The sequence below is a fragment of the Rhinolophus sinicus genome, chromosome 8 (genome assembly GCF_057876585.1).
Source record: "Rhinolophus sinicus isolate RSI-liver-muscle chromosome 8, RSI-T2T, whole genome shotgun sequence".
In the NCBI taxonomy this organism is placed as follows: domain Eukaryota; kingdom Metazoa; phylum Chordata; class Mammalia; order Chiroptera; family Rhinolophidae; genus Rhinolophus; species Rhinolophus sinicus.
This window is the reverse complement of record NC_142508.1, coordinates 9,711,729-9,737,929: the sequence shown is the minus strand read 5'-3', so window position 1 is coordinate 9,737,929 and position 26,201 is coordinate 9,711,729. Positions and strand designations below refer to the sequence as shown.

At 45.2% G+C, this 26,201-nt stretch overlaps 1 protein-coding gene across 8 annotated transcripts in view; it reads right to left on the bottom strand.

Annotated features, from left to right (window-relative positions):
- The window catches only part of HIPK2 (homeodomain interacting protein kinase 2), a 174,016-nt gene extending 151,202 nt beyond the window's left edge, over positions 1-22,814 (bottom strand). For 4 of the 8 annotated variants that reach the window (XM_074315297.2, XM_088799896.1, XM_074315299.2 and 1 more), the window contains exon 1: positions 22,426-22,811. In XM_074315297.2, the coding sequence (XP_074171398.1) occupies positions 22,426-22,444 (19 nt within the window). In that variant the 5' untranslated portion in view covers positions 22,445-22,811. Of the gene's footprint in view, positions 1-22,425 lie in introns of all 8 variants that reach the window. The other 4 variants (XM_088799894.1, XM_088799895.1, XM_088799897.1 and 1 more) reach the window with 3 other exon arrangements.
- Between the last annotated feature and the right edge of the window lie 3,387 nt (positions 22,815-26,201).

Here is a 26,201-nt window from a genome sequence, read left to right as displayed (position 1 = left end):
GATGAGAAATGACAAAGGGCTGGAAGAGGTAGATGCCATAACTAAAACACTCCTGAAAACATTCTTCAAAAATGCAGCTGTCCGGATTCTCTCCTGAACCATAGGAGGGCTAAAATGTTAATCTCTGATAAACGCGATTAGAAACTCTATTAACCACCAAGTTTTCTACCACTATATACAAATAGCTCCTGCTCTTCTGCAAAAGAACACAGAAGAGAGGGAGGGAGGGAGGGAAGCAGGAGAGTTGACTAAGTCCATTCAAAAGTATACTTTGTATAATCTCTGGACCAAGGTAAAACTGTTTCCACATTGAATTGCAACTGTTCTCAAGTCACCAACAATGTTGCCTTTTCTGCCTTTTTCTCTTAGAGGCACCAGACCCACAGGGGCATATCTGCACAGGCTCAGAAACTATTTTAAATGTTCTCAGCCCACTCACCCAGCCACCCCCTCCCGCACAAACACATCTTCTTTGGCTGAACCGGGACTGCAAAGCAAGCTGTGGCTGAGTCCCTCCCTTGCCAGCTCCTGCACCCACTGCCCGCTGTCAGGCGTTTCCCACTCTGAGCCTGCTCCCTTGCATCCTGAGGACACTTCCATAGATGTCCCAGAGACACCTGAAATGTAATGCAGCAGAGAGCTCTTTACTCTCCAATCAATTCTGTACGTGGCAAAATGAAATGATGTTCTTTCAGGTTCCAGTAACCCTCAACTGCCAGATTCTGCATGCCCTCCCCTCCCCTGGTGTGTGGTCTGTCTTACCCCTCCTTTCTCCAGGTGTCTGCATGTGATTCACTCACGTCCACTCTCACCTCTCTTCCTTCTGCACCCAATCAAGTCAACCTTGCTTCTTAAATGCTGAAAACCCAGAAACTTCCAGAAAGCACCCAAAGCTAACTTGTTGGGGTTAGGACCACTACACCCAAAATTCTCTCAGGACTCATATCTTTAGGTTTCTTTTGCTTTTGAGGACCTGATTCTCCAAAGTCATCTTCTGTAAAGCAAATCCTAGTTCTCACTGAGCTATATTTCCTTACAGCACAAAAAAAACACAAACACAATAAACTCTGCCAAGCATGTGGGGAACCAGCCGCAACTGCTCTGCTGAAATGCGAGGGGCTTTCCTCAGACTTTCCAGGCCAAAAGTTCCCGAACTTCCAACATGAGCCTACTGCCACCGTTGTAGGCTAAACTTCTGCAGGTCAGATTTCATCACAAAGGGGACCTGGGTGACAAATGACGCAGACAGGAACACAGGTTTGTCCCCAACACCAGGAAACCCAACTCCAAGTGCACATCCCACAGGAGGGGGTCCCTGTCTGTGCTCAGGAGAGCACAGGGGGCGTCTGTGACAAGGTTCTCCCAACCCTTTCAAGGGCTCCAGTTTTCTCTTCTGTTCTGTTTTCGGCTCAACCAGCTAGCGCAGGGCTTTACACACACACAGTGGGCCTCGAATGATCCAGAAACACTGACTTCTGAGAGTCAAGTGCTCAGAAACAGCGGCTGCCTACATGAAACAGAGGGTAGCAGCGGTCCCAGACGTGCCCTTAGAGAAGCCACTGGTTTAGGCCGAGTGGCAGGTCGTAATAAAAATCCAGGTTCCAAAGGAGCTCAATTGAATGGGGATGGCGTGTCAGCTGACCTGGAAATCAGAGGATGAGCCACCGTGGCAGACACTCTGTTTGCTGACCAGCCCCAACTGTGTGAATGGAGAGCGCCATGGCACTCACCTGAGACTGGGGGTGCAACAGGAGAAAGGGGGGGGGAATCAGTGGAGAAAGACAGCAATGTCAGGAGAGATAAAGCAAAGTCCATCTGGGGATCATGTAGAGAGAGGAATATCTCTCAGTTCAGCATGCAATTGTTTCCAGCAAGATCCAAAAAGCCCTGTGCATCGTAGTAACTAGTCAGCTTTAAAAAAAAAAAAAAAAAAAATTCTTTTTAGGTCGAGCACAATAGGGAAAACGCAGAAGTAAGGCTTATGCATACCTATGACTCTTCACACTTCTGAAAATGAAGTGGGCTGAGGGGTGGGATTCGTGCATGTGTGCGACACACACCCCAGCACGGCCCCCAACCCCCGACCCTGATCGAGCACAGTACAAGCGGTTGCAAAGGTAAACCTGTTCCTTTAATTATGCCAATCGTGAGATGGGGAAGGCGCCAGGTGGGAAGGCATTTAAAGCAAATTGCCCCATTTAGGGAGATATGATTCTTGGAAATGAACACTGGCACTTTTCCTAGACTAAAGGTTGCACCGAACAACCAAGGAACAGGAGGGCAGCGGCCCTGCCCGTTGGGCTTCAACCTGACTTCAAAGAGAGGCACCACCTCGGAGGCAGACGTAGACAGACGGGGGGCAAGGATGAACCGCTCACGGCCCCAGGCCGCTGTCTGCTCCAGCTCAGGATCGAATCCTGGTTATCTCGGAGTCCACGTCTCCCTGAGAGACACTCACAGAAAGTGGGGGAAAAGCTGCCCAAACAGGCCTGAACTGAAGGGCTAGAAAAAGGAGATCCGGTACGTCCATCAGGCCCTTGTCCTTTAATTTCAGGACCAGTTAAGAACAATAGTGATTTTGTCTACTTCTCCCATAACACAAGGAGCACAAATGGTGGATGGTCAATGAACACTGTCATCTAGCTTTGGGTCAAGGAAACACCCGACTGAAGCTTCATTGTGCACTGACGGAGAACAGAATTGGGTGTATCAGGACCTTTGTGGAGGTGACGAGGAACAGAGCTGGGACCATGGGCTTCAGACGCATCCTGTGGGACCAGGCCTATTCCCTTCTCTCTCAGAAGAACCTGTAAAGGTCAGCTTGTCCAACCATCCGTCTGGATCCTCCTCCCCAGCAGTCCCATCAAAAGGTGCTCATCTTGAATCCCTCCAGTGCGAGAGAATCGTGTGTCCCGGGACGGCCCCTTGCTGGGGACATTGCAGCACGTTCCTCCTCTGCAATCTGATTAATTCAGCTCCCTGTGGCCGTCAAATCATTGGTTCAAGATGGATCCACAACTACCTTTTTCTATCCACCTGCCCTTCAGATAGTGCTTCTATTTTACACAGTTTAGTTCTTAATTAATTCCTTTCAGACAAATATTTCCTCAAAGCATAGTCTTTGAATCAGGCTCTACCTTCCCCCATCTCTCTGGCCCAGACACTTCAGGAAATCAATCTGTCTCCATCAGCCAATGAAGGAGTGACTCAGTGAACAAATCAATCTCTCTCACTCTTCCTCCTACCCCGACCCCAAAAGTGCATCGTAACAGAAAGCTAAGAATCATGTTAAAAGTCACATATTTTAGACAAAATTGTGGCAATATAGAAATCCAGTATTGTCAGCCTCTAAACACTTGGACAGTGCCCAAAATTCTCCTGCAAACTCACACACACACACACACACACACACACCCCTCACCTATTTCTAAAATTAAAATTTCTTCCTTCATACACTGGCTTTAAAGAGAAATAATCATTTCTCATGCAGTATTATTTTTTGGCATGTAATTATTTCCCTTTTCCTATAAAATATATTTACTTCAGCTATGCTCTCTTTAAAAATTTTCTCATTAGACTTTATTTTTTAAAGCAGTTTTAGGTTCACAGCAAAATTGGGCAGAAGGTACAGAGATTCCCATGTACCCCTTTGCTCTCACACATGCATCAGTTACGCTCTCTTAAATATTCTTTAACGCTCGCTTAAGACCCTAATCTTACCTGATACCACTTTTTTCCCCCTTTTGTTAAATGTGACCCATGTCCACGCAACCATATTAAAAAAGAAATTTTGGAACACAGCCCTTGGTAAACTTAGGACTTCTTAAATATGCATGAACTGGTCAATCTCACTCAAAACTCCCATTCCCAGGCCGAGAATACCTTTGCTAATTTTTCATCTCTATCTTATATATGTTACCAAGTAGCCTCAATAGTAATAGAATCTAGGGTTTAATAAAATCCTCCTCCTGAAAAGACAACGTGTCTCTTAGACACATGTACCAGCAGCTCTCGTTCATTCTAATGTAAGAAACAGTAACGCTGGTCACCGCATACCACGTATCCTACGAAATGCTTTCACTGCGCTGCTGGATTAACACATGACTCTCCCAGAGGAGGGGGAAACACCCTCTAATTATGTTATTTTGCCTCGGGTAAAATAAAAATTAATTTATGTGTACTAAACCACATTTTAACTTTAAAAAGTAAAGGTGGCCTAGAAATATAATAGATCCAATCATTTATTCATTAACCATTTACTGAATACCAAATATTTGCCAGAAACCAAGGTAGGCACTGGGGATTGAGAATCAAAAGCCCACTCCTTACCTTCATGCATGATATCTCAAGAGTGTGGGAGGCAAAAGGAAACTACATACACTTAGAAGTCAGTGAATCGAAGCCACAGTGAGATACCACTTCACACCCACAAGGATGGTTATGATAAAAAAGACACCTGCTCATGGATACACCTTGGAAACACCGTGCTAAGTAAAAGCAGACACGTACAAAGAATGTTTTGTACGGTTCTATTTATATTAAATTCCAGAATTTTAAAAAAAATAGTGGTTTCCAGAGACTGAGGGAAGGGTGGGACTGGGTAAAGACTACTAATAGGTACAGAGTTTCTTTTTGGGGTGATGAAAATGTTGTAAAATTAGAGATTGGTGCTGACTGCAGAATTCTGTAAATATCCTATAAACCACTGAACTGTACACTTTAAATAGGCAAATTCTATCTCAATAACACTGTTTAAAATATATATGGAAATCACCATAACCAATAGAAGACAATGAAAGACTTTATAAGCATAAACTTAAGATATGTATAACTATATACAGAAAACTTTAAACATTACAAAAAGAAAACTTGGAAAGAAAACATGATCTTAGATAAGAAGACTCAACCGCATAAAGATTTTAATTCTCCGTAAGTAATTTATAAATTTAATGTGATCCCAATGGAAATACGAACAGGTATCTTCTGAAATCAAGACATGTTGTTTCCAAAGTTCATATGGAAAAACAGACAAAGAGAATAGCCAAGAAAACTATGAAAAGGAAGAGTAATGAGGGAGAGCTAGTCCTTTCAGATATTAAAAGATAATATAAACTCAGTAATTAACAACAGACTGACCAGTGGAAAAATATATAGAGTCCAAAAATAGACTCTCAACCCTATAGGAATTTAATATATGGCAAAGTAGACATTACAACACTGCTGGAAAAATATAAACCTTTTCATAAATGGTGTAGAGACAATTGAGGATTTGAAACATATAAAATTGGCTTTGAACCTCAGAACATAACTTAGTGTAAACACCAAATGAACAAAGACATAAGTGGAAAAAAATGAAATTATAAGAGTACCAGAAGGAACTTAAATAGGAAATGTCTTTCTAACTCTTTGACTCAAAATATAGACGCCATAAACAAAAACAAATTTGATTACATAAAATTAAAGACTTTCAAAGGGGGGAAAAACCCACCATAAGTGAATCCAAACAGACACAACTGACTGGGAAAAAATATTTGCAACTCCTACTGAAGACAATATATAAAGAGCTCTTAGAAATAAAGAAAAAGACCAGTAGCACAGTGGGAAGATGTATAAAGTTCAAAATACAGTTCACATAAAAATAAATATAAAAGGACATTTAAACAAATGAACTTATAATAAAACATAATAAAAAAATACATATTAAAACTACATACATCAAAATACAATTTCTCACCTACCAGCAAAAAGCTGAAAGTTTGACAATAGAGTCTGAGGGCAATGCTCTAAGGAAACCCGCACAGTTACATACAGCTTGTGTGAGTGAAGTATGGTACAAGTCCTAACAGGAGGCATTTGTCAATACCTTTAAAAAATTACAGATGTACTCACCCTTTGACCATACAATCCTACTTATGGAACCCTATCCCATAGATGCACCTGCATGAGTAGGAAATGACATGTATATGAGGTTACCCATTAAAGATTGTTCCTAAATAGCAGAGGATTGGATATAATCCAAGATTATGTTAATGTTTCATAAACTATATGTCAACAAAATCGAGTACTTTGTGGCCATAAGAAAGACTGGAGATAACCTCTGTGAACTAATTTGAAAAGCGCTCTAGAACATATTGATAAGAGAAAAAGTTACGATGTAGAATCACATATATGGTATGTTACCTTTTGTATAAATAAAGGAGAATGAGAGTATGTGCACACACACGCAATTTGAATCAGCAAAATGAAAGACTCAAAAGGTTAAGCAAGATACAAATAAAAATGATTATCATGAGGGAACAAAGTAAAAAGGGCAAGACTTCATTGTGTATGTCTTTCTATACATATTAAATTTAATTATTTTAACTTTAAAACATAAAGAAATGTAGAGAGAAGAATTTAACAAATTCCCATCTAGATTTAACATTGATATAGTTTTGAACTTTCAGTCATGTAAATGCATCACCTATCTCCAAAAAGCTAAATTAGTTTCTTAAACTGAAAAGAAACTGAAAGATTCAAACCTAACCATATGTCAAACGGGTGACACAGTTACTCCACAAAAGCATTTTTAGGGACTTGAGAGCCAGTTTTTTATTACATACCCTTAGCCGGATGTATTCTAAGGCCAAGACAAAAATAATAAAGTGTTATACTTTCTCTGTATTTTCAATATTTGTAATAATATACATACTGGTATTTTGAAACATTATTCTTACATTTATAGGTTAAAGAAAAAATAAAGATTTTCTGTAGAAGAGAAAGGAGTTACAGTGACAAAATTGATGAAACTAAGTGAAAGCACAGGGAAATTAAAATGAAATTGAAGCTGTCAATCTGAAGGCTTAATTTTTAACAAGATGTGTTTTCTAGCTTTGCCCACTGAAATTGCCTAGAAACAAGTCACTTCTGCTGCAATGACCACCCTAATGCCTACGGTACAGTCTCTAATACCGCTGCCCAATTCCACCAACAAGTCCGAGATGAGCCCGGGGTATCTTATGCCATTAGCAAGAAAGCTTTTCAAGAATAGGGAGGTCTTGTGCAAGGGTCACAGGAGCTAGCTAAAGGGCTCTCACTGCCTGAAGTTGTAACACAAAAATTATTGATTAAAAAAACACCATTTCACAAAACCTAATGAACATATGAGTTCAGGCAAGAATTAATATTCAGTGCTAAAATCATTTAGCAAATGGTCTATATGCCAATGTTACACCACACAGGTCACTTTTTGGTCTCAAGGGGGAAGATGGAACTGGGCGATGGAAGGTTCGTCCAGGCTGCCACAACCCTAATCCAGGGGGTAAATTTTAGCTTCACTCACAGTAAGTCACTGGGAGGTAAGTGAAGTGTACACAATCACCCCTGGGATATTCTAGCCAAAAATGAAGAACTTGAATCTGATGAGCCTGTAGATCCCTATAGGAAACCCAGCGGCTGAGACGGACGCTCAGCACACAGCCAGAAGGGGAGAACTTGCGCCGGCAGCTGGCCCGTTTCTTCAGTGAGAGGCTGTGCCAGGCTGAGAGACTGAAAGGAAGTTACCACCAGATGCAGTTCATAGTCCTCAATTAGATACTAATTTGAACAAACTGGCTTCAAAGGACATTTGGGGGCCAAATATGGACAAGGAATTAAAGGAAATGAACTCTAGTGAAACGCAAAGTTGGAAATTGTTCATTGGAAAATGCAGATTGCAGAACAGTAACATATCATTTTGGTTAAAAAAAAAAAAAGTATGTGTACATATATATGCATAGAAAAATGCCTGTGAGGTATAACAGTGGTAATCTCTGGAGAGAGAAAAAGTGTGAGTGTGTGTGTGTGTGTGTATGTTGCTTGCCTTGATTTTCTAACTTTTTATAATGCACAAGTAGTGTTGCTATAATAATTCATTTTAAAAAGATAAGTTAAGGAAGACTTTAAATTTTACCACTGCTAATCTACAAAAGGCCACCTAGGAAACAATGCTTCCTAAAAGATGCTACGTGGTCTTTCCATCTACACATAGCATGCAGGATTCTTGGAATAATTTGGGAATGATCTCTGACTTGGACTTAATTGCTAAAATAATTCTGACAAATCAAAGATTTTCCCCCCAGACTATGGCAGTGCTGTGGGAAAAAACTCATAAAGCACTAGTTAAGGTCTCAGAGGAATGAGGTGACGGTGAGAGAAGAAATTAATGCCAATCCTTAAATGTACCAAAATGCCTCCTTAAGCACACTTTACCCCACTTCCCTGCGTGAAAACATTACCATCAATGTTCAAAAAATCTGTAGGAGAAAAGGCAGACTAACGGGATTTAACACAGCACTCAAGGTGCAGGGAGAAAACACTAGACTAGATAGAATTGTTGGCAGAATCACCCTTTGACAATAAAGATACATTCTCACCCGTTTACAAACTCACTTATCGGGATGACTTTTCTCTTTAATAATCATCTCTCTCGATTTTAGAAGATATACTACTATATGCTCTAAATGGGTGACTTTTTCAGGTTTCTCTATTGTAGCTTCATACAAAAATCTGTATAAACGAAACTATATTGTACAATCATTTGCTGATTTAACAAGTTCTAGGAAGTGTCTACAATGTGTCTGAAGGCAACACTGGTAGAGAACACAGACATATTCCCATCTTCACAGAGTTTGTGGTCTAATGGGGGAGACAGGTGGAAAACAAATGCACCCTAATAAATGGTACCTGACAGCTCTAGTGTTATGAAGGCAAACAGGGTGATCAGAAGAGGGGTGTCTAATTTATATGCTGGAGGAAGTGACATTTCAGTTATGACTACAGAGTGAGTAACCGTTAGCCAGGCAGGCAGAATGTAAAGGCAACGAAGCAGGAAACAGCTGGGAACAGTCACGGACATGGAAGAGGCCAGGATGGGCCGGCCTGGAATGCGATTGGGAGACATAAGCGGAGACCGTGCTGCAGCCATGACCTTCTGGATTGGGGGTTTTATTGGAAGTGTGATGGGGAGCAGTTGGACATCTGAAGTGGGAGTGATCGGATCTAATCTACACTTAGAATCACCATGGAAATCGGCTGGAGGCTCAGGAACAGATGGGGGGGACAGGTCAGGAAGGCAGTCCAGACGAGACCTTATGGTGGGTTAGACTAGGCTACGAGCGTCTAAACGACAATCTGAGGGTAAAGCCAGCCCAACCCATTTTTGTAAATTAAGTTTTACTGGAACACAGACCCGCCTACTCATTTATGTATCTACAGCTGCTTTCACCACAACTGCAGAGCTGAGTCATTGCAAGAGTCCTTTGGCCCCAGAGCCCAGTATAACTATCTGGCCCTTGACATATTGGGTTTGCTGACCACTGGACCAGAGAGAAACAGACAGACAGGTTCACCATATCCAGTTGCTCTGCATTATTCACGGATTCCGTTTTTATGAATTCAGACGCACTGAAAATGTATTTGTAACCTCAAAATCAGTACTCAGAGAGTGCTTTCAGGCCCTCCCTGGCCCGCACAAGCCGCAGCGAAGAATTTAGGCTGCCTGACGCACACGCTCCCGGCTGAGGTCAAACAGGGTTGTGCTCCGTCTTCCTGTGTCAGCTCTTACCCTGTAAGTCAAGTGTGCTTTCCACCGTCTGTTTAAGTACCCCACTTTTCGCATTTGTGTTTCTTGTTGAGGGTTAAAAATGACCCCGAAGTATAGTGCTGATGGGCCGTCCGGGGTTTCCAAGCACAAAAAGGCTGTGATAGGCCCGATAGAGAAATACGTGTCGTAGTAAAGAAGCTTAGTGGTATAGGCCATGAGTTCAACGTTAATGAATCACTGATATATTAAGTAAGGTGTCTTTAAACAGAAGCACACATAATACAAAGTTACATATTGATCAGTTGACGAAACTATGGCCAGAGGCTCGCAGGAAGCTAACCTAAGAGCAATGGTTTACATTTGCTAATTCAGTGTGGGCGACTTTATAGACTCGAACCGCAGCGAAAACCAAGAATGGTTACATTTAGGAGGCAAAAATCGATAAAATTTGGGGGTGGATTTAATGTGAAATAAAACAAAGTCAAGGAGGACTCTCAGGTTTCTGATGTGAGCTGGTAGGTGGAAGAATATGTTCTTTACGGAAATCAAGAATTCTAGAAGGTACATATTTCAGAGGGTCGAACAAGATTTTTTTCTTTGTACGTTTAGCTTGAGATGCCCGGGAGATATCCAAACAGAGATGTCACGTAGATTGATGGCTTTATGAGCTCAAAAAAGAAGTCTAAGTAAAAAAATAACTCTGGGAGTCACTGACATATAGAGATGGTGTTAAAAGCCTTTCTTTGAAATGACATGTCTTGTAAGAAGAGAGGGCCCAGGAACCCCTAAGAGCAGTGAGGAACTCTGTTCCTTCCTGAGTTAACAGGTGGGTGAATTTAAACCTTTACCTAGGTGCTTTGATTTGCTGAATATAAAAATACTTTGGGGAGGAATGTTATCTGGTGGTATCCATCTAGAACCCAATAAATGTTCACACTCCTTGACCCAGTAATTCTACTTTGGAGAACTTATCCTAAAATTCGGACACCCCTTAATGTTACATTGAATAACAATGAGAAATAATTCATGAGAGGAAAACCAGAAATAACCTTAACATTTGGAAATGTTACACTGAGAAACTATTGATATTTTCCTTGTGATTTCTTCTACAGATGCTAAGCTTAGAAATTTCAACCCCTCCAGACATTTAATACCCACCTCTATTTATTTCAAGCTTTAAAAAACAACAACAAAAAAATGGATGATTTACCTTTATCTACTAACATGCGCACTGCTTCAGCTGAGGGGTTTTCCTGTTTTGTTCACTGCTGCCCACCCAACACCTAGAGCAGCCTCTGGCGTACTGAATGTGCTCAACAGGCTTCTGTTGGCTGTAACATTTTAATCACACACAATTTTTGTTGGTATAATGATGTGAAGTGATAATACCCAGTGAGGTGTTTCAAACTGCTATCACATGGTCCCCTCCCCGTTTGTTCAATCGACGTCCTCTTCCCACTGCTCTGTGGCACCGCCCTCACCATCCACTTCGTGCTCAGATAGCAGGGCCTTAAGCCTGGCTCACCTATGCTGCCCCACTGATGGGTCTGTCCACGTTTGTGCCCATTGGAAGCTCTAAGGTTTAACACAGGGGAGAGCCAGCCCCTTCACTCCTCTTTCTCTTTCACACCTGACGATTCTCTGCCCACCTCATCTTTCAAGAAGACCAACAGAAAGAAGTTTCTCAAATTTTGAAACATTTACTCAGATTTTGATTGAAACAAAGAAGACTTACATTTGGAGAAGAGCACATTTACAAATTTCACTCCCTTATCTAGGAAGGGCTTGGGGAAACTCTCCACTTTGCAGCTACAGCCTGGCGGGCAGGGGGACAAGCTCTGGATCCAGGCTGCCTGGGGGCAGTCTCAATTCTGGCCACTTTCAGGCTGCAGAACCTTCCTGTGCTTCAGTAAAACACAACGGTAGCAGAACCTACCTCAGAGCTTTACTACAAGGATTCAACGAACGTACATGAAGCCGTGGAACAGAACTGCCAATAGCTAGGGCTGGAGAATTATTAGCTGTCACGAACATTTTTTCATAACACCTCTATCTTAGAGGTCTCCGTGAGTACTCGCAGACATTTTATGTTTTGCTGCTCAAAGGCGGCTCGTGGCTTGGCTGCCGTTTACTGTACCCCTCCTATGTGCCAGCCCCTGGGCCAAGTGCTTTACACCCACTCTCCTGTGACCCTGTTCGATGAAGAGGAGGCAAATGGGACAGCAGAGCCTTGGGAAATGTGACCGTAACACTCGAGCACCATCAGCCCCACCGTGGTTGCCCTTCCCCAACAACGATCCCAACTGCTCTGTGTTGCATCAACCACTCTAACTTACCTGTGAGGAGCAGGGCAGCCTGCCAGTCAAGACAAGGGCACGCTTTGGTATCGTGTGGGGCTCAAGTCCTGGCTCTACCAGTGACTGCTGATGACACCTTGGACATATTATTTAATACCTCTAAGCCTCAATTACCTCCTTTGTAAATACAGAAAATCGTAGAGCTCTTTCTGTTAGTTAATAATAATATATTATTATTGCATGATATCTGCCCCTTCTATTCTGGGACCCCAGGGCCAAACTGGATGAACCACAGGCGGAGTGGCTCTGGAAGAACGAGAGAACGCAGCTCCCACACTTACGGGGCCTGTGTCTCCTGGCACCGCGGCAGGAAGGCTGGAGGCTGGATCTGCACAGTGTCCTACGGCTTCCAGACGTCATGGCCACACAAGGCAGCTGAATTGCAATAATGCTCAAGCCACGTCTCCGGCTCTTACAGAGCCAAGGAAAGTTTTAATCAAAACAAAACCTATCGAATTTTATTAACCAATGTCACCCCCAATACATTTACTTTTTTAAATCTGATTTTAAATATTTCATTTTTTTCATTCTGAACGCAATCCTCCAAAACAGGGGTTCTCACTTAGAAATGCAAAGTCTCGAGCCCCACCCCAGAACCACTGAAACAGAAACTCTGAGGGCGGGCCCAGTGATCTGTTTTAACAAGCCCTCCAGGTGACTGTTGATCGCCAAAGTTGGAGAACCACTTCTCCAAAACAGTTCCCTACACAAAAATACCCCAGAGAGAACTACGTGTACCTCCCCGCTTAGACCCTCTCACCTACAAGTATAACAAGGCAGATGCACAGCCAAGATACACGAAACCAAATAAATAGGTAGGGAAAGGAATCTGGCTGTGGGTAGACAAGTGGGACACAATAGTAAGTAGGTGGAAGCAGAGGTGAGAAGACATCAATGAAGGGCAGCAGTAGGAGAGGTCACGTATGTCAGTGGCTGAAACAGACAAAACAGGAAAGCTGTCCGATTTACTAGGCTCTCTGTTCAGTTTCACTGCAGAAGGAACATACTGGTTATTGACCTTTCCTGAGGAAGCGACAGGAAAGGGATCAGTTCACCAACTATGATTTATGGAGCAGCCGTAAGTGTAAGATCAAGGCTGAGGAGGGAAAAAGGGACAGAGTATCCAGTGAGCAACCACCAGCCATGGCTTGCATAAATAGGAAACATTTCAAGTTGCCTTTGTTGCCCAAGGTTTTACAGCAACAAGTCCCCTTATCTTATCAGCACTGCCCTTCGAACAGGGCAACAGGGGCACCACCCTGGACCCCATACTTTCAAGGTGCCAGCCACACCCCTCTTCAAGGCAAGAGGAGTCCCAGGGTTACGAGGTGTGCCCACTCCCAGACCGTGCTCTGGGTCCCCGGGAATCCCTGTCCAAAAGGCCTCATGCCTACTTCCAGTCCTTCTCCAGGGCCTGTGGACACACGTGGACACCCCTCAGCAGGTGGCCAGGAGGCACCCCCAGGTCCAAGGGGAGGTGGAGGTAGTTTAGTACGGACACACAGACCAGGGGTAGAGAGAGAACTGGTGCTTCGTAGGCTGGGAGCGTTGGTTGGCACTGTCGTCCCAGGACTCACCAATGTCAAGGCAAGCTTGCGTGTTCAAATACTTTGATGGGTGGGTTACCATTCTGGATGGGAATCTTCCAAGGCAGGTCAGGAACAACACAAGACAGAGCACGGTAACGGGATCCAATGTGGGGCCAGAATGTCATGCGTGACAACAGAGATGGGTCTCTGGTTTTGGTCATGTCAATGGGAAAAAAAAAATGACTCTAACATGTACCTTGGGAAGTCAGAGTTTTTTAAAAAAGCCACTTGACTACAAAGTACTCTGAGGTTCTGGGAAACACATTACGATTGTACTGGTCTCTCTTCTGTGATTTTTGTGGTTGTTTTTAATAAGTGGCTCATGGTGACAAGCTGTGAACTTTCTCAGGGAAACATAAGGGACAACTTCCTGACAGAAGACTCTTTAGACACTGGAGCTGAGAGCGCGCGGCCTTGTTTTCCTTGGGAAAGGGGGACTTTCGCCCTCTCGCTGGGCTCGGTGAGGCACGGTGGACTGCAAGGGGACCCAGGAGAACCACCACCAGTAGCTCCCTCCTGGGTCTGGGGAAAAAGCCTCCTGGCTCTGACGGCCTTGTGGGAACCATCACCCCTCCAGCTCCCTCTGGTAACGCAGCCCAGGGGCGTGCTCTGGGCTTTATGCGCACACTCTCCCGGGGGCCAGAGGCTCGGCTCTGCCTTCCCCCAACTCTCCCGACGGCACTGGGGCAGCCGCCTCACTGCTCTGGGTTCCCAAAGGTTAATACTAATGTGTGAGGACCCCACTTGGGTTACACTCTGGCCCAGTAAGATCCTGAGAGAGTGTGATCCTAATGTGGAATGTGAGAAAGCCTATAAAAAGAAGAAATTCTTTAGAAAAGCAGAATATCATGGTATTGCTAACACCAGCAACCTTTCCTGATCCTAAATCCACGAGGTGTGGGGAGGGGAGCGAAAAGGAACACATATGTATTGAAGCCCTGGGTCAGGCGTGCTAAGTGCTCTCCATGTGTTCTCCTGTGTGACCCCATCGCCACGGTGCTCACACCTCCCACCACACTGCACAGCCTCCCAGCAGGGCTCACCCCTGGCTGCCTCATTCCTTCTAGGACGTCCAGGCCAGGAACAATGATCTTGTTCAAGTATCACGTGGATTATACCAGTCCCCTTCTCCCTGCACACCATGAAATGTCTCTTGAATCAGAACCTGTTCTAAACCTTTTAACAACTGCTCCCAAACACTCCGTTCTCGTCTGCTACTCTACTCCGTGCTTCCCACTCCAAGTGAATTCCGTTATACACTCTGCTTATTCACCTTCTTAAGCCAGAACAAGAGCTCTGACTGGTTCTGTGGCCTCTTCATATAGGAAGACCCCCATTTATCCGACAGCCTTGGAAATCAGCAGCTCCACAAAACTGATCTACACAAACTCCCCTCCTCCAGAAACGGAACCCTTTAAAGCAGCCTTAAATCCTTTTCAGAGCAAGTCATGGTATAACCCAATGAAAGAGTTTCTTTATTTTAACCATTTGCTAATGAACACATTTCTCTAATACATTAGAGACCCTCCCCATCTCCGTTAACAGAACATAATGAATATCGATTAACCTCTTCCTGATGGCGCACGTCACGCTTAATGAATAACAGTAATCACGCTGGAGCTGGAGACGGAAGTGGTTCAGGGGTAACGCCAAGTGCCCATGTTCTCTCTCTCTCTCTCTCTCTTCCCCCCCCGCCACCCCTTATGAGTTCCCCTGAAATGTATTCCCCTGCAGCAGCTCCTGCTATCAGCCTGGAGTCTGGTGAATAGGTACAGTTACACAGAACTCAGGAGGGTGGAACTTACTGCTTTTCTGCACAATTTCAAGAGTTTACAGGCCGGCTTCTGTCAGAGCCTATAAATTCCTCATTAGAGAAAAAACTAAAATAAAAAAAGAACACACTTCCACTACCAGCAGCGAGCCAGAGCTTCCCAAATGTCCTTACCATGTGACTTTCAACAGGATTCCGGGAACACATACCATCCGAATGGGCCTCTTTAGTGCTATGAAAGGAGAAGTTCTATGTTGAACGGGGTGATGGATCACTTTTCTTATGATAAGCCCTTGGAAAAATCATTTTACATTGTGAACAACAATTCCATAGGTTGAATCAATGAGGTAATATTGATTGATAGGGAGGAAAACGGCAAAAATAGAGGAACAAACTTTATTTCATCAGGATACAATCTGTAACTGCATGAACCAAATGGGATTTTTTGTACCCAATGTTCTGGCAGGTTCTGTAGCAATCCTTCACTGAGGACGGACAGCGCGACCTGGGGAAAATGCCCTTATCCACCCATATATTAGACTGAATTCTTATTGTGACAACGAAGGTTTGGTAAAGTCTACAGCATTAGCACATGCAAGAGGGAATCAATCTTCATTCTGCTTAAACACAGTGGCATTTAATTCATCAGATCCTACAGAGCAAAAGAAGCGCTAACACGGACCACTTTCAAAAACAATACAAATCTGTTCAATGCCGTGTTTGGAAATTGGTGGCTGAAAAACGACAAAACTATTTTGCAATTTTAGGGGCTTGCTCCTTTGTGTTCCATTGGCAACTATTTTACCAGCTTCCTTTCTAATGGCAAAGTTGTCCTTTAGAGAATCACAAGCTGAATGGCTTTGCCCATCATGTCTTTTGCCTTTTCCATCGGCTTTAGACCAAAGAGAGGGAGGCATTCCCACTGCAAGTCTACTTACAACCCCTCTCCTGACACCTCGCTGACTCTCTGCAGAGAACCTGGTAAAACAGGTATGGCTTTAGCTGACTCAGCATCTGTAAAGATTTTGACAAACTGTCCTTTCTAAACCTGGATGAACTAAGATTACACTGCATCATCAAGATTATTCTGTGTGCTCTCACCTCTTCATTCAAGAGTAGTTCAACTTTTTTATATTTATGTCCTCTGCATTTTGTTTGTCGGATCTGCAGCAGAAAATTAAATAAGGTTCTAAGAGAGCTGGAAGTATTGGGGTGAAACTCAAAATGACGCAGACCAGATTCAAAGAGTCAAGCAGAAGATGGCACTGTTGGGGTGAGGGCAACCAAGACATGAAAACAAGAAAAATACTCAGAATTGAGGTGAAAGCAAGGTAACCAAGAGCCATCAACCCAGGGCTCGTATAATGTCAGTTATTACTTAGATATATTAAAAGGAGGAGTCAACGCAACAAATATTTATGAAGTGCCTACTAGTTTAAGGAACTGCACAGCTGCTGTGGGGGATACAAAGATGAATCAGACTTGGTTCTTGCCCTCCAGGGGTTCACAATGAGGCAACCACCCTGAAGTCGTTTTTCTTGTATGAGCTGTACTAATGAGACCATTATTAAAGAACTGTATTCAGTTTTGATCACCACCATTTGTTTTTAATGTGGAGAAAACAGAGAGAGTTCAGAGGAGGGAGGACACAGAACAGGCTCTGTGAGGAACAAGCTCCAGCGACCCAGTTATTATCTTCAAGTATATGAAAGGTTTTAGAGAAAGGAACCGAGCAAAAGCAAACAGGTTTGAGTGACAGCAAGAGAGGTTCCAGGTCGGCCCAGGAGTTTCTTGACAACCAGGCTAATAGAATACTGGGATTGGTCACTGAGGGAGGGAGTTACTAGTGTGGCCTTTCCCTGGAAAAAAACTTTTTTTGATAAACTGACAATTTCAAGTCGCTTGCTGAAGGCAGGAGGGTGAACTATATTTCTCCCAAGGTCCTCTCCTGCTCTGGGCTCCACGCTCCCAAGAGGCAGGCAGAGCTGGGTTTCTTCTTCAACTCCCTACCCTGACTGACCTGCTGAAGGACCACCCAACTATATCCCTGCCAACGAGCGCCACAGAACGACCTGGAGTTCAAGATCTCAGTCAGGCAGCAAAACCAGGAATTAATCTTCCAACAGCCACATCTGATGCAAGGATCCATTCGCAAAACAGCCTGTAATGCTAAACACCAAAACCCAAGTTTCCAAGCACCATGTGCAAATCAGAAATGTATGTGCATTGACAAGGGCATACAATCTAAGTCATGAAAGAGGAAGACAGAATCTTCTGCAAATTAGAGGTGGTAATTTCTAAGGAAATTTGTAGTAGGTATTTTCTATAATCAGAAATACTTTTTGATTCCAAGAAAATATTTCAAGAGAAAACAAAGAAATGGGATCTTCCCTTTCCACCTTAAGGAACATTAGCATGTAAAAATTAAGAGCTGGCACATAATACGTGCACACAAAAACAGCCTTCCATCTTGAGCCACACAGCAGGCTGGCGAGTCCATGTTTAGTTTTGACTTTCACTTCCCATCCCCCCTGAACTCCTCCAGGACAGGGACCTACATAAATGTATAAATGGTTGTTAAATGAACACACTAAAGATGTGCCCTGTCTGGACAGTGCCTACCTTGTGGGTCTGTTAGGAGGAGAAGTGAGTTCATGAGGGCAGAGAGTGTAGCACAAACTAAGGGGGGGTCTGCGTCACAATCATCACGACAAACTGCAGGCGCCTCATTTTCTTTGAGATGAAAACTAAAGACCTTCCTATACTCCAGGTTTTCAACTTCCCTTTTCTTTTTCTCCCCAATAAAGTACTGCCACGTGAAATGGACTATTATGAGCTTGGGCCTTTCAAGCGCACACTCTGTCATGGTTATATAAAGTCTGCTGGCATTATTCTGAGTCCTGCCTTTGATAGCAACCTGAAGTGACTGAATTGTCATCATACGACTACCAGAAAGCACTGGCAATACCCTCTTGATCATCACTACTTTGTTCCATCTAGACCTCAAAGGTGGTTCCCCAAGATTGGTTTCTATGGGAGGAAGGGAGAAAGGAAAAAACAGACCAAATAAAATATGAAGAATATGAGCGGCTGCAATTTGCATAAAGCACCAAATTTCTTTTGTAGGAAGATTATGTTTAGTGCATGATGAGCTCAAGGGCAGCTGGGGGCCTCCCCGAGGAGACCCTTGGGGAGCCAGCCCTGGGTACTCCCTTTCCAGGTCTAGCGTCTAAGTTTGTAGATCCTGGTTTAGGGCAAAGGTTATAGCTTTCATTCTTTGGGATACTTTCCCAGAGGCACAGCTGCAGCCTCTGAAACTCTGTTCTAACGGTTTGTTTCCTCATTTTTAAAGTGGTATAGAATGTGCCACTACAGAAGAGAAATTCTCTACCTGAAATCAGCAGCAGCTCAGTGGGAATCAAGACTCTGGAAAGGTCACAGAGGGGGTCAAAAAATGCTCTTTCTTCTGTGGCCAGAGGGGGTTTATTGTTGCTGGTGCCCAAACTGGAAAAGGAATAGCAGGAGATTAATAATTGAAATGTTGCTATTATTGGTTTTCTAAACTATTTGTGGGTTATTCTTTCCCTGGAGTCATCACGCCTGCAAGCAGCTCAAAAGATAGATTTAACACGCACTGAGAAAATGCCTACTATCGCCAGGCACTTTACATATACTGGTTTCTAGCCGAGTCCTTACATAATCCAATAAGGCTTAAAAAGAAAAAGCTCAGAGAAGTTAAGTAACATGCCCAAAGTCATAACAGCCAGATTCAAACACAGGTTTCTCTGATTCAAGTATTGTACCCACACTATCTGGAATTGAGGATAAAATTAACGAGGCTTGATTCACTACTCAAATGTGGTGAGCCTGAAAACAATATTTATACTTACTCATTTTAAAAATATAAAACATAAACACAGGAAAAGATATTTTGGAACATGTGTCATCAAATTCTTTTCATGGAAGATGATTCAGAATCCACATCTTGGTAGGTAGGCATCTTGGTAGGTATATTCGGGCCCAGCTGATGATAGATTTCGGCACTGCAGTTTTGGGAAAACTGACTGTGTAAGTCCGTGGCTCATCTCAGGTACAGCAGAACATAATTAACGTGGAATTTAGGATCCCCTCATTCAGAACCCATGGCACTAGAGAACTCTGTGGTTGGCCTTTGCACTACATAATGAAAGAAAGCCTTGCTAAGCAAGTTGATGGGGTAAACAACAATCGCAAGGCGAATGGTTAACCTTCTAAAGAAAATAAACCTTATTAAAGAAGTTTAACTTAAACTGCACCAAGCCACTGAAAACGAATGTGCTATTTATAAACCTATCCTTAGAAACATATTGTGGTGGACTGACTACACTTTGCTACCCATTAATTCGTATTATCAAACATACCCTGTTTCAAAGACAGCATTTCTCCCTAAATATCTGGCAGTTCAGAATGCTCCCCTAATGCATTCAGGCCTTCACCCAATATCCCAACCTGACGCAACTCCACCCCATTTAAACAAACGAGTACACTCTTGAATTTCGGATGAAATGCCTCACCTCTCATACGTCTCCTAAGAAGAACCCCATGTTTGATTTTTTCTTTTTTTAATAACTCAAAAACTGTAAGAAATCACTCTTCTTGGAGACTACCACAGGAGAAGCCCTGCTCCTTCAAGATACACACAGGGAATCCACGTGCTCTGATTGGGATATGGTAAAAATCAGGTCCACTGAATCCAGAGGATGTCACCAAGGAGGGAAAAAGGAGGTCACTGGAGTCTCAAAAGCACTCATCACAGTACGTGAATGGAGGTCCCAGCAATACAATCGTTGATTATAGAGGTCACCTGTCTATTCTAGAGCACGACCCACAGTCTCGTCCAGTAAGGCCCAGGCCCGGGCTAGTGCAGAGTGAGGCTGAACTGGTTGAGGAGGGGAGAGGAGTCAGACTAGGCAAAGAATTATAGAGATGCACAGAGAAACTCTGCAGACTCCAAGGGTACAAAGCATATAGGAATGATTAAGAGAGCACAGAGACGAGACAGAACGACACCCAGGCTTCAAGGAGGGGACCAGGAAGGTCACCTGGGACAGGGCGGGAGGCTTGCAAATAAAAACAGTGCTGCTGAGACCTCGGAGATCCCTGATTCTACTTCAACCATGACACCTTACACACCTGCAGCCCTTTATCTGGTGTAAAGCCCTGGAAGAACACTGTGGTAAGAACAGGAGTGCCCAGTCTTCGCCTCAGGGCTATGGCTTACGTTCCATTTAGAATGAAAGGAACAGGAGAGGACCAGCGCAGTTCCCAGGATGGCTTTCTACAAAGTTGACAAAATACATCCCAACCCACATACCCAGCCCCTTGTGAAAGGGAAAGCAGCCGGTTACTATAGTTCTGAATTCAATGCCAAGTTCCTTCTCTAATGTTCACCCGGAGTGTCCAGCAGAGGGAGTCTCAAGGAGGTACTTAATAAAGAGAAAATTGTTTCATTTTAACACTCCATAGACAGTGGGAGCAGTGACTGTAGCCCCCTCCCATAGACACAGGCGAACAATGAATGCCCATCATGGGTCCTCCTCGCATGTTCACAGAGCCACGGGCTCATTCTATTCTGCATGGTGGAGTGATCAGAAATTTCGTTTTGTTTTGTCGAATGGTTAAATGGACCTTGTGTTCTTCAGAATCAAAGAGGAAAGCCCCTGGAATAACATCTCTCTGTTGCCTTCTAAACAGCCCCTTTGTTTCCAAGAGAGTCTGAAAAAAAATATTTACAGTCCATAGGTTATTTACAGCCTCGTTATCCAAGGCCTGACTGGTAACTTTATTCCACCCAGAAACCTAATTCATTTGGAGCCCTGGAACTAATAACAGATTTTCTTTTCAGATAAGTTTTTTTTTTTAATCTGCCTCTTACAACAGAGATAAAACTATTAATGCGTTCCCTGTTTCACTCGCCACCACTGCTCTCCGGATTTATAGAAGGATTAAAATCTTTCCTCGCCCCTCCTCTCTGTTCCACACAAACCCTTTCCCCCTCTCATTTGCTATTTCATCCACAGAATATCTGAACAAAACCGAAAGAAAGCCAGATGGACTGACGCTAAAAGTATGTAAAGGCTGCTATTCCAATGATTTCATGAGAAAAACATTTTCACGATGAAATGACTGAAAAATTAGGCACACTTAGGTTTAAAATCCCTCCTACTACAAGCACATAGACATACACACACGCACAAAAAAAAAAAAAAAACACCCTGAAGTGTAAAAAACTTAGTTGATTCTGGTTTGATTTCTGGCTGGAAGCTGACAGAACTGACTCAAGAGAAACGAAAGAGGGAGAGAGAGTGCGAGAGAAACGTAGTGCTTTTGCCTTCCGTTCTTTTCTTTCTTCCTAAAGACAGTCAAACCAGAAAAAAAGAATGACCCAACGCCAGGTGAAGGTGCACCACGCAGGTTTACCCAAACCGATCCAGAAAAACGTCCTGGCCGCCTCCTCGACTTGAAAACCTAAACTACATTTTGCCTTCCACACGCTGATGCGGGGAGATTTTCGCCTATTTCATTGTTCTGCCCGGGTCTGAAATGGACTTTTCCTCTCTCCCCTCTCTCATCACCGAGCCCCGCACATTCCGATCCCACAGCCCCCCGAAATCAGCGGCTCGCGAGGAATAAAGGAGTGTGGGGTGGGAGTGGAGAGACATGGAAAGGGAGCGGTGAGGACAGAGTGGAAAGGAGATAATCCTAAAGGTAATCTTCGTTGGGGGCGGGGGGTGAAGATGAACGCTCAACCGCATCACCTTTATTTAGTACAAATAAATGAAAAGCACAGTCACGGATCGGTCTTTTCCCAGGCGCCCCCTCCCCACGTCTTTTCTTCGGGCAGCAGCCCACCCTCGCACCCCCACCCCCCTTCTCCACCCTGGAAATAAGATCCTGTTAAATTCCGGATCCCGGTTGTTTTCTGGGCAGGCGAGGGGGTCGCGGGAGGGGTGGGGGGCCGGGGGAAGCCCGGGGGTGGGGCGCGGAGGCCGGGCGCCCGGGGGCTGCGGGCCGGGGGCTGCCCGGCGAGGGGCCGCGGGCAGAACAAAGCTGCGGGGACCGCGGCGGCGCTGGGCTCGCGGGGTCGGCGGGCCGGGCACCCCTTACCTTCGTACACGGGGGCCATCGGGGCCGGGGTGTCCGCGATTCATGGCAACGGAGAAGGGAACGCGGCGCGCGAGCTCGGCCCCCCCAGCCTCAGTCGGAATCTGCCATCTTGAGCCTGTGTCTCCGCTCTCGGCGCAGCCGGGGCCGCCAGCGCCCGCATCACCGCCTCACTTGGCCGGTGCCGGAGGAGGGGGCCGGGCGCCGCCGCCGCCGCGGCCCGGGCCCTGCGCGGGGGGCTCCGGGGCGGCCGGGCGGGCGCAGCGGCCGAGGCCGAGGGGCCGAGCGGCCGCGGCCCCCGAGCGGGTCCGCGGTGGGGCGGGAGCCGGGGCGGGCAGCGCGCGGCCAGTCCCCGGCCGGAGCTCAGCTCAGCATGGCTGTGTGTGGGGGCTTCGGCAAAAGTTGCACGGGAGGCGGAGGAGGGGCGGGAGGAGCCGGGAGGAGGGGCGGGGGGCGGGGGCCGGGGGGCGGGGAGCGGCGGGCCGAGCGCGAGCGAGCGAGGGAGCCGCGGAGAGCGGAGTCCGCGCGCAATCGAGCGCCGATGGCACGGATGCGAGGCGGAGAAGGCCGAGCCGAGGGCAGAGCGGCGGGCCGGCCGGGGGGGGCGGGGCCGGCCGGGTGGAAGAGGGGGCGGGGCCTGCGGGGCGGGGCCTGGTGAGGGGGCGGGGCCTGGGAGTAGATATTAAAGGGAGCGAGGGAGGCGAGGGAGGGCAAGGTGTGCGCCCAGATCAATTCTGATCAGCAAAGGAGAGCCGGTCCGCAGAGGTAGCAACCAGAACTTTGTGCGTGTGTGCGCGCGTGCTGGGGCGGGAGGGGGAACAGACTTACAAGGGGGCACCGGCGGCAGCGTGTCTCCCCCAGTCGCACCTCCTTGGCGATCCCTGAGAGCCGTGTGGGAAGAATGGGTGAAGGAGTGGGCGGTGCACGCCGTCCTGGGAGGGAGGATGAGTGAGTCGAGGAGCTGGAAATCCGTATCAGGTCAGAGATGCAGAAGGCATTCCGTGCACACTTAGGAAATGCGGCACCCGGCGGTCGCTGAATTACTGTGAGAACCTGATTTCCACGCTGTCCTCACGTCCACAGTATCTTCAGGGGCTCCTCTTGCATCACCAGGACGGGTAGTTCCCGCCGACTCCTTTCCAGGCCTCTGCTCCTCTCCACCCTCTCTCCCATCGGGGCTTCAACTAAATCTCCAAATTCTCCTTAGCCCGGAGCCTCTCCACATTCACTTCTGCAGCCCCCTCCTGGCGTCTTTGACAGGAATCCCTGCCATCGCCTGCAACTTAAGAAGACTGGAGTCTTCTCCTAGGCAGTGTTTTGAAAACTGTGGGTCGTGACACATTAATTGATCATAAAAAAAAAAAAAAAAAAAAAAAAAAAAAAAAAAAAAGTCAGTGGATGGCAATCAGCTTAAAAACTGAAATGTAACAGAATAGACAACATTAGAATCCCTTGCCCTTAGTAACCGTCACTATGTTTCGCAAACCTTTTGTTTCAGTTATATACACTGGACAACTGTATGTACCATGATGTACATTGTATTTCCTAATACTGAAAGTCAAGGATCAAAAAAAGTTTAAATCTGTGTGGCAGTGTAAAGTCTCTAATCCGCACAACTTTCTTTAAACAAACCCATCATAGTCTCACTACCACGTATCGTTCCCAACCTCCATACCTCATGATCCTGCTCCCCAGAAGATACGCCCTTTCATACATTTTGCTCATTTTGTTCGTGGCGCATCACTCCCCCTTCATGTCAGGATGACCTTTGACTCTGCCTTCTTCCTCACCCCCATATTCAATGCTACCTTTCCTACTGCATCTCTTAGTCTGTCGTTCACATTTACAGGTTTCTAGATGCCATTGCTAAAATGGGCCTCCGAGATCAGCTGAGCCAGCCCTTTCAGAATTAAAGAAATGAAGTCTGTTGCCCAGTGTCACACAGTATTGAATCTTAGGGTCACAGCTCTTGGCTCCCACTCTGGTGTTCTTTGCTTCACATCATTCATGCATCCCTTCCTTTCCTACCCCCCTTGTCATCCTTAACTGGTCTCAGCCCTGTTCACCTCAGCACTACAACCTTTATAACACACAATTCTGCCCATGCCAGGGTCCTGCTCACATCCCTCAGGGACCCAACCTGTGCACACAGGTCTGAGGTTCCTCACTCTTTGGGACAATCAAGGCTGGCAGGCCCTGACTTACCCTTCCAAGCACTTAAGTTCAGCAAGTCACGGCCCCTCCAGTCAGACTGGTTTACTCATGGTTCTTCACCAGCTTTGCCCTCTGTGCTTCTGTGTCTTTGCCCAAGCTGCCACTTTCCCACGGAGGGTACCTCCTCCATCTTTTCTCTTTAACCAGATTCTACCTGTGCCTGACTCATTTCCTCCACAAAGCAGCCTGAGGTAGCATGAGGTTAAGACAGACCTGCATTCAGATCCCAGCTCTTCTGCTTAGTAGCTGTGTGAATTTGGTCAAATTGCTTAACCTCTCAGACCTTCTGTTTCTGCATCTCGATTGTAATAAGATAGTAATAATAATAATAATAAATAATGTTCTTCCATTGCACCTATATGTGTCTATCATGACCTTTACCATACAGGTATTATCTCTCTTCCTTGTTCCAGTGCATGCCAGAACTTTCTCCCATGATGGAAATGTAATGATTTGTGGCTGTTGAGTATATGAAACGTGGCTCAGTGTGACTGAGCACCTAAAATCTTTCATTTACATTACTTTTAATAGCCACGTGTGGCTAGTGGTTACCATATTGGACAATGCATTTCTAAACTATACACTCAGTGAGGGCAGAAACCATGTTGATCTTGCTTGACGTTATATCCCCAGCAATGAGCACACACCTGGCACAAATATTTGTTGAAGGAATGATAGCTGCCATTTAGCACATGCTCACTTGTGTCAAGTGCAACACTAAGAACTTGATGTAAGTTATTTCCTTATATCAAGTTATCTCCTTATAGTCCCCACCGAGCACCTGACGTGGGATTAGAATAGAGCTAAGAGTTTGTATAGAGTGCTAGCAGATAGTAGAGGTTTAATAGAAGGTGGTTGTTGTCATTATTAAGACCTCCCCTTGACCTAGCCAACTGATTTTTACCTCTTCTTCCTCTGGGCTTACAGAGCAGTTCCTGCTTACCACACATGCTCTGTTGTCCATGGCACGACCCACCCTAGACGGCTGACTCTCCTCATCTATACAGATGCCCTGTCTCCACAATGGGGTTGGCAGCATCTTGGGGCGTGGCCCACAGCATAGTTGTCTAAATAGCCCTCAGTTCAGGGTTTACACTGATTAGTGTTTAGTAACTGTCTCCCACTTTGTCCCGCTTGCTGTCTAGCCCTGAGTAATTATAGACAGCTTCACTCTCTGGAATACCCCTCTGTCCCCCAAAATTCATGTTAAAATCCTAACCCCCAGTACCTCAGAATGTGACTGTATTTGGTGGTAAGTTCTCTAAAGAGGTAATTAAGTTCCAATGAGGTCATGGAGCTGGGGCTAATCCAGCATCTCTCCTATAACAGAATTAGAACACAGAGACACACAGAGGAAAGACCCTGTGAAGACAGGGAGAAGGCAGGCATTTGCAAGCGAAGGGGGGGAGGCCTCAGAAAAAACCAAACCTGCCAACACTTTGATCTCAGACTTCTGGCTTCCAGAATTGTGGGAAAATAAATTTCAGTTGTTAAAACCACACAGTCTGGAATACTATATTATGGCAGCTCTAGCAAACTAATGCATTCCCCCACAGAAGGTGAAT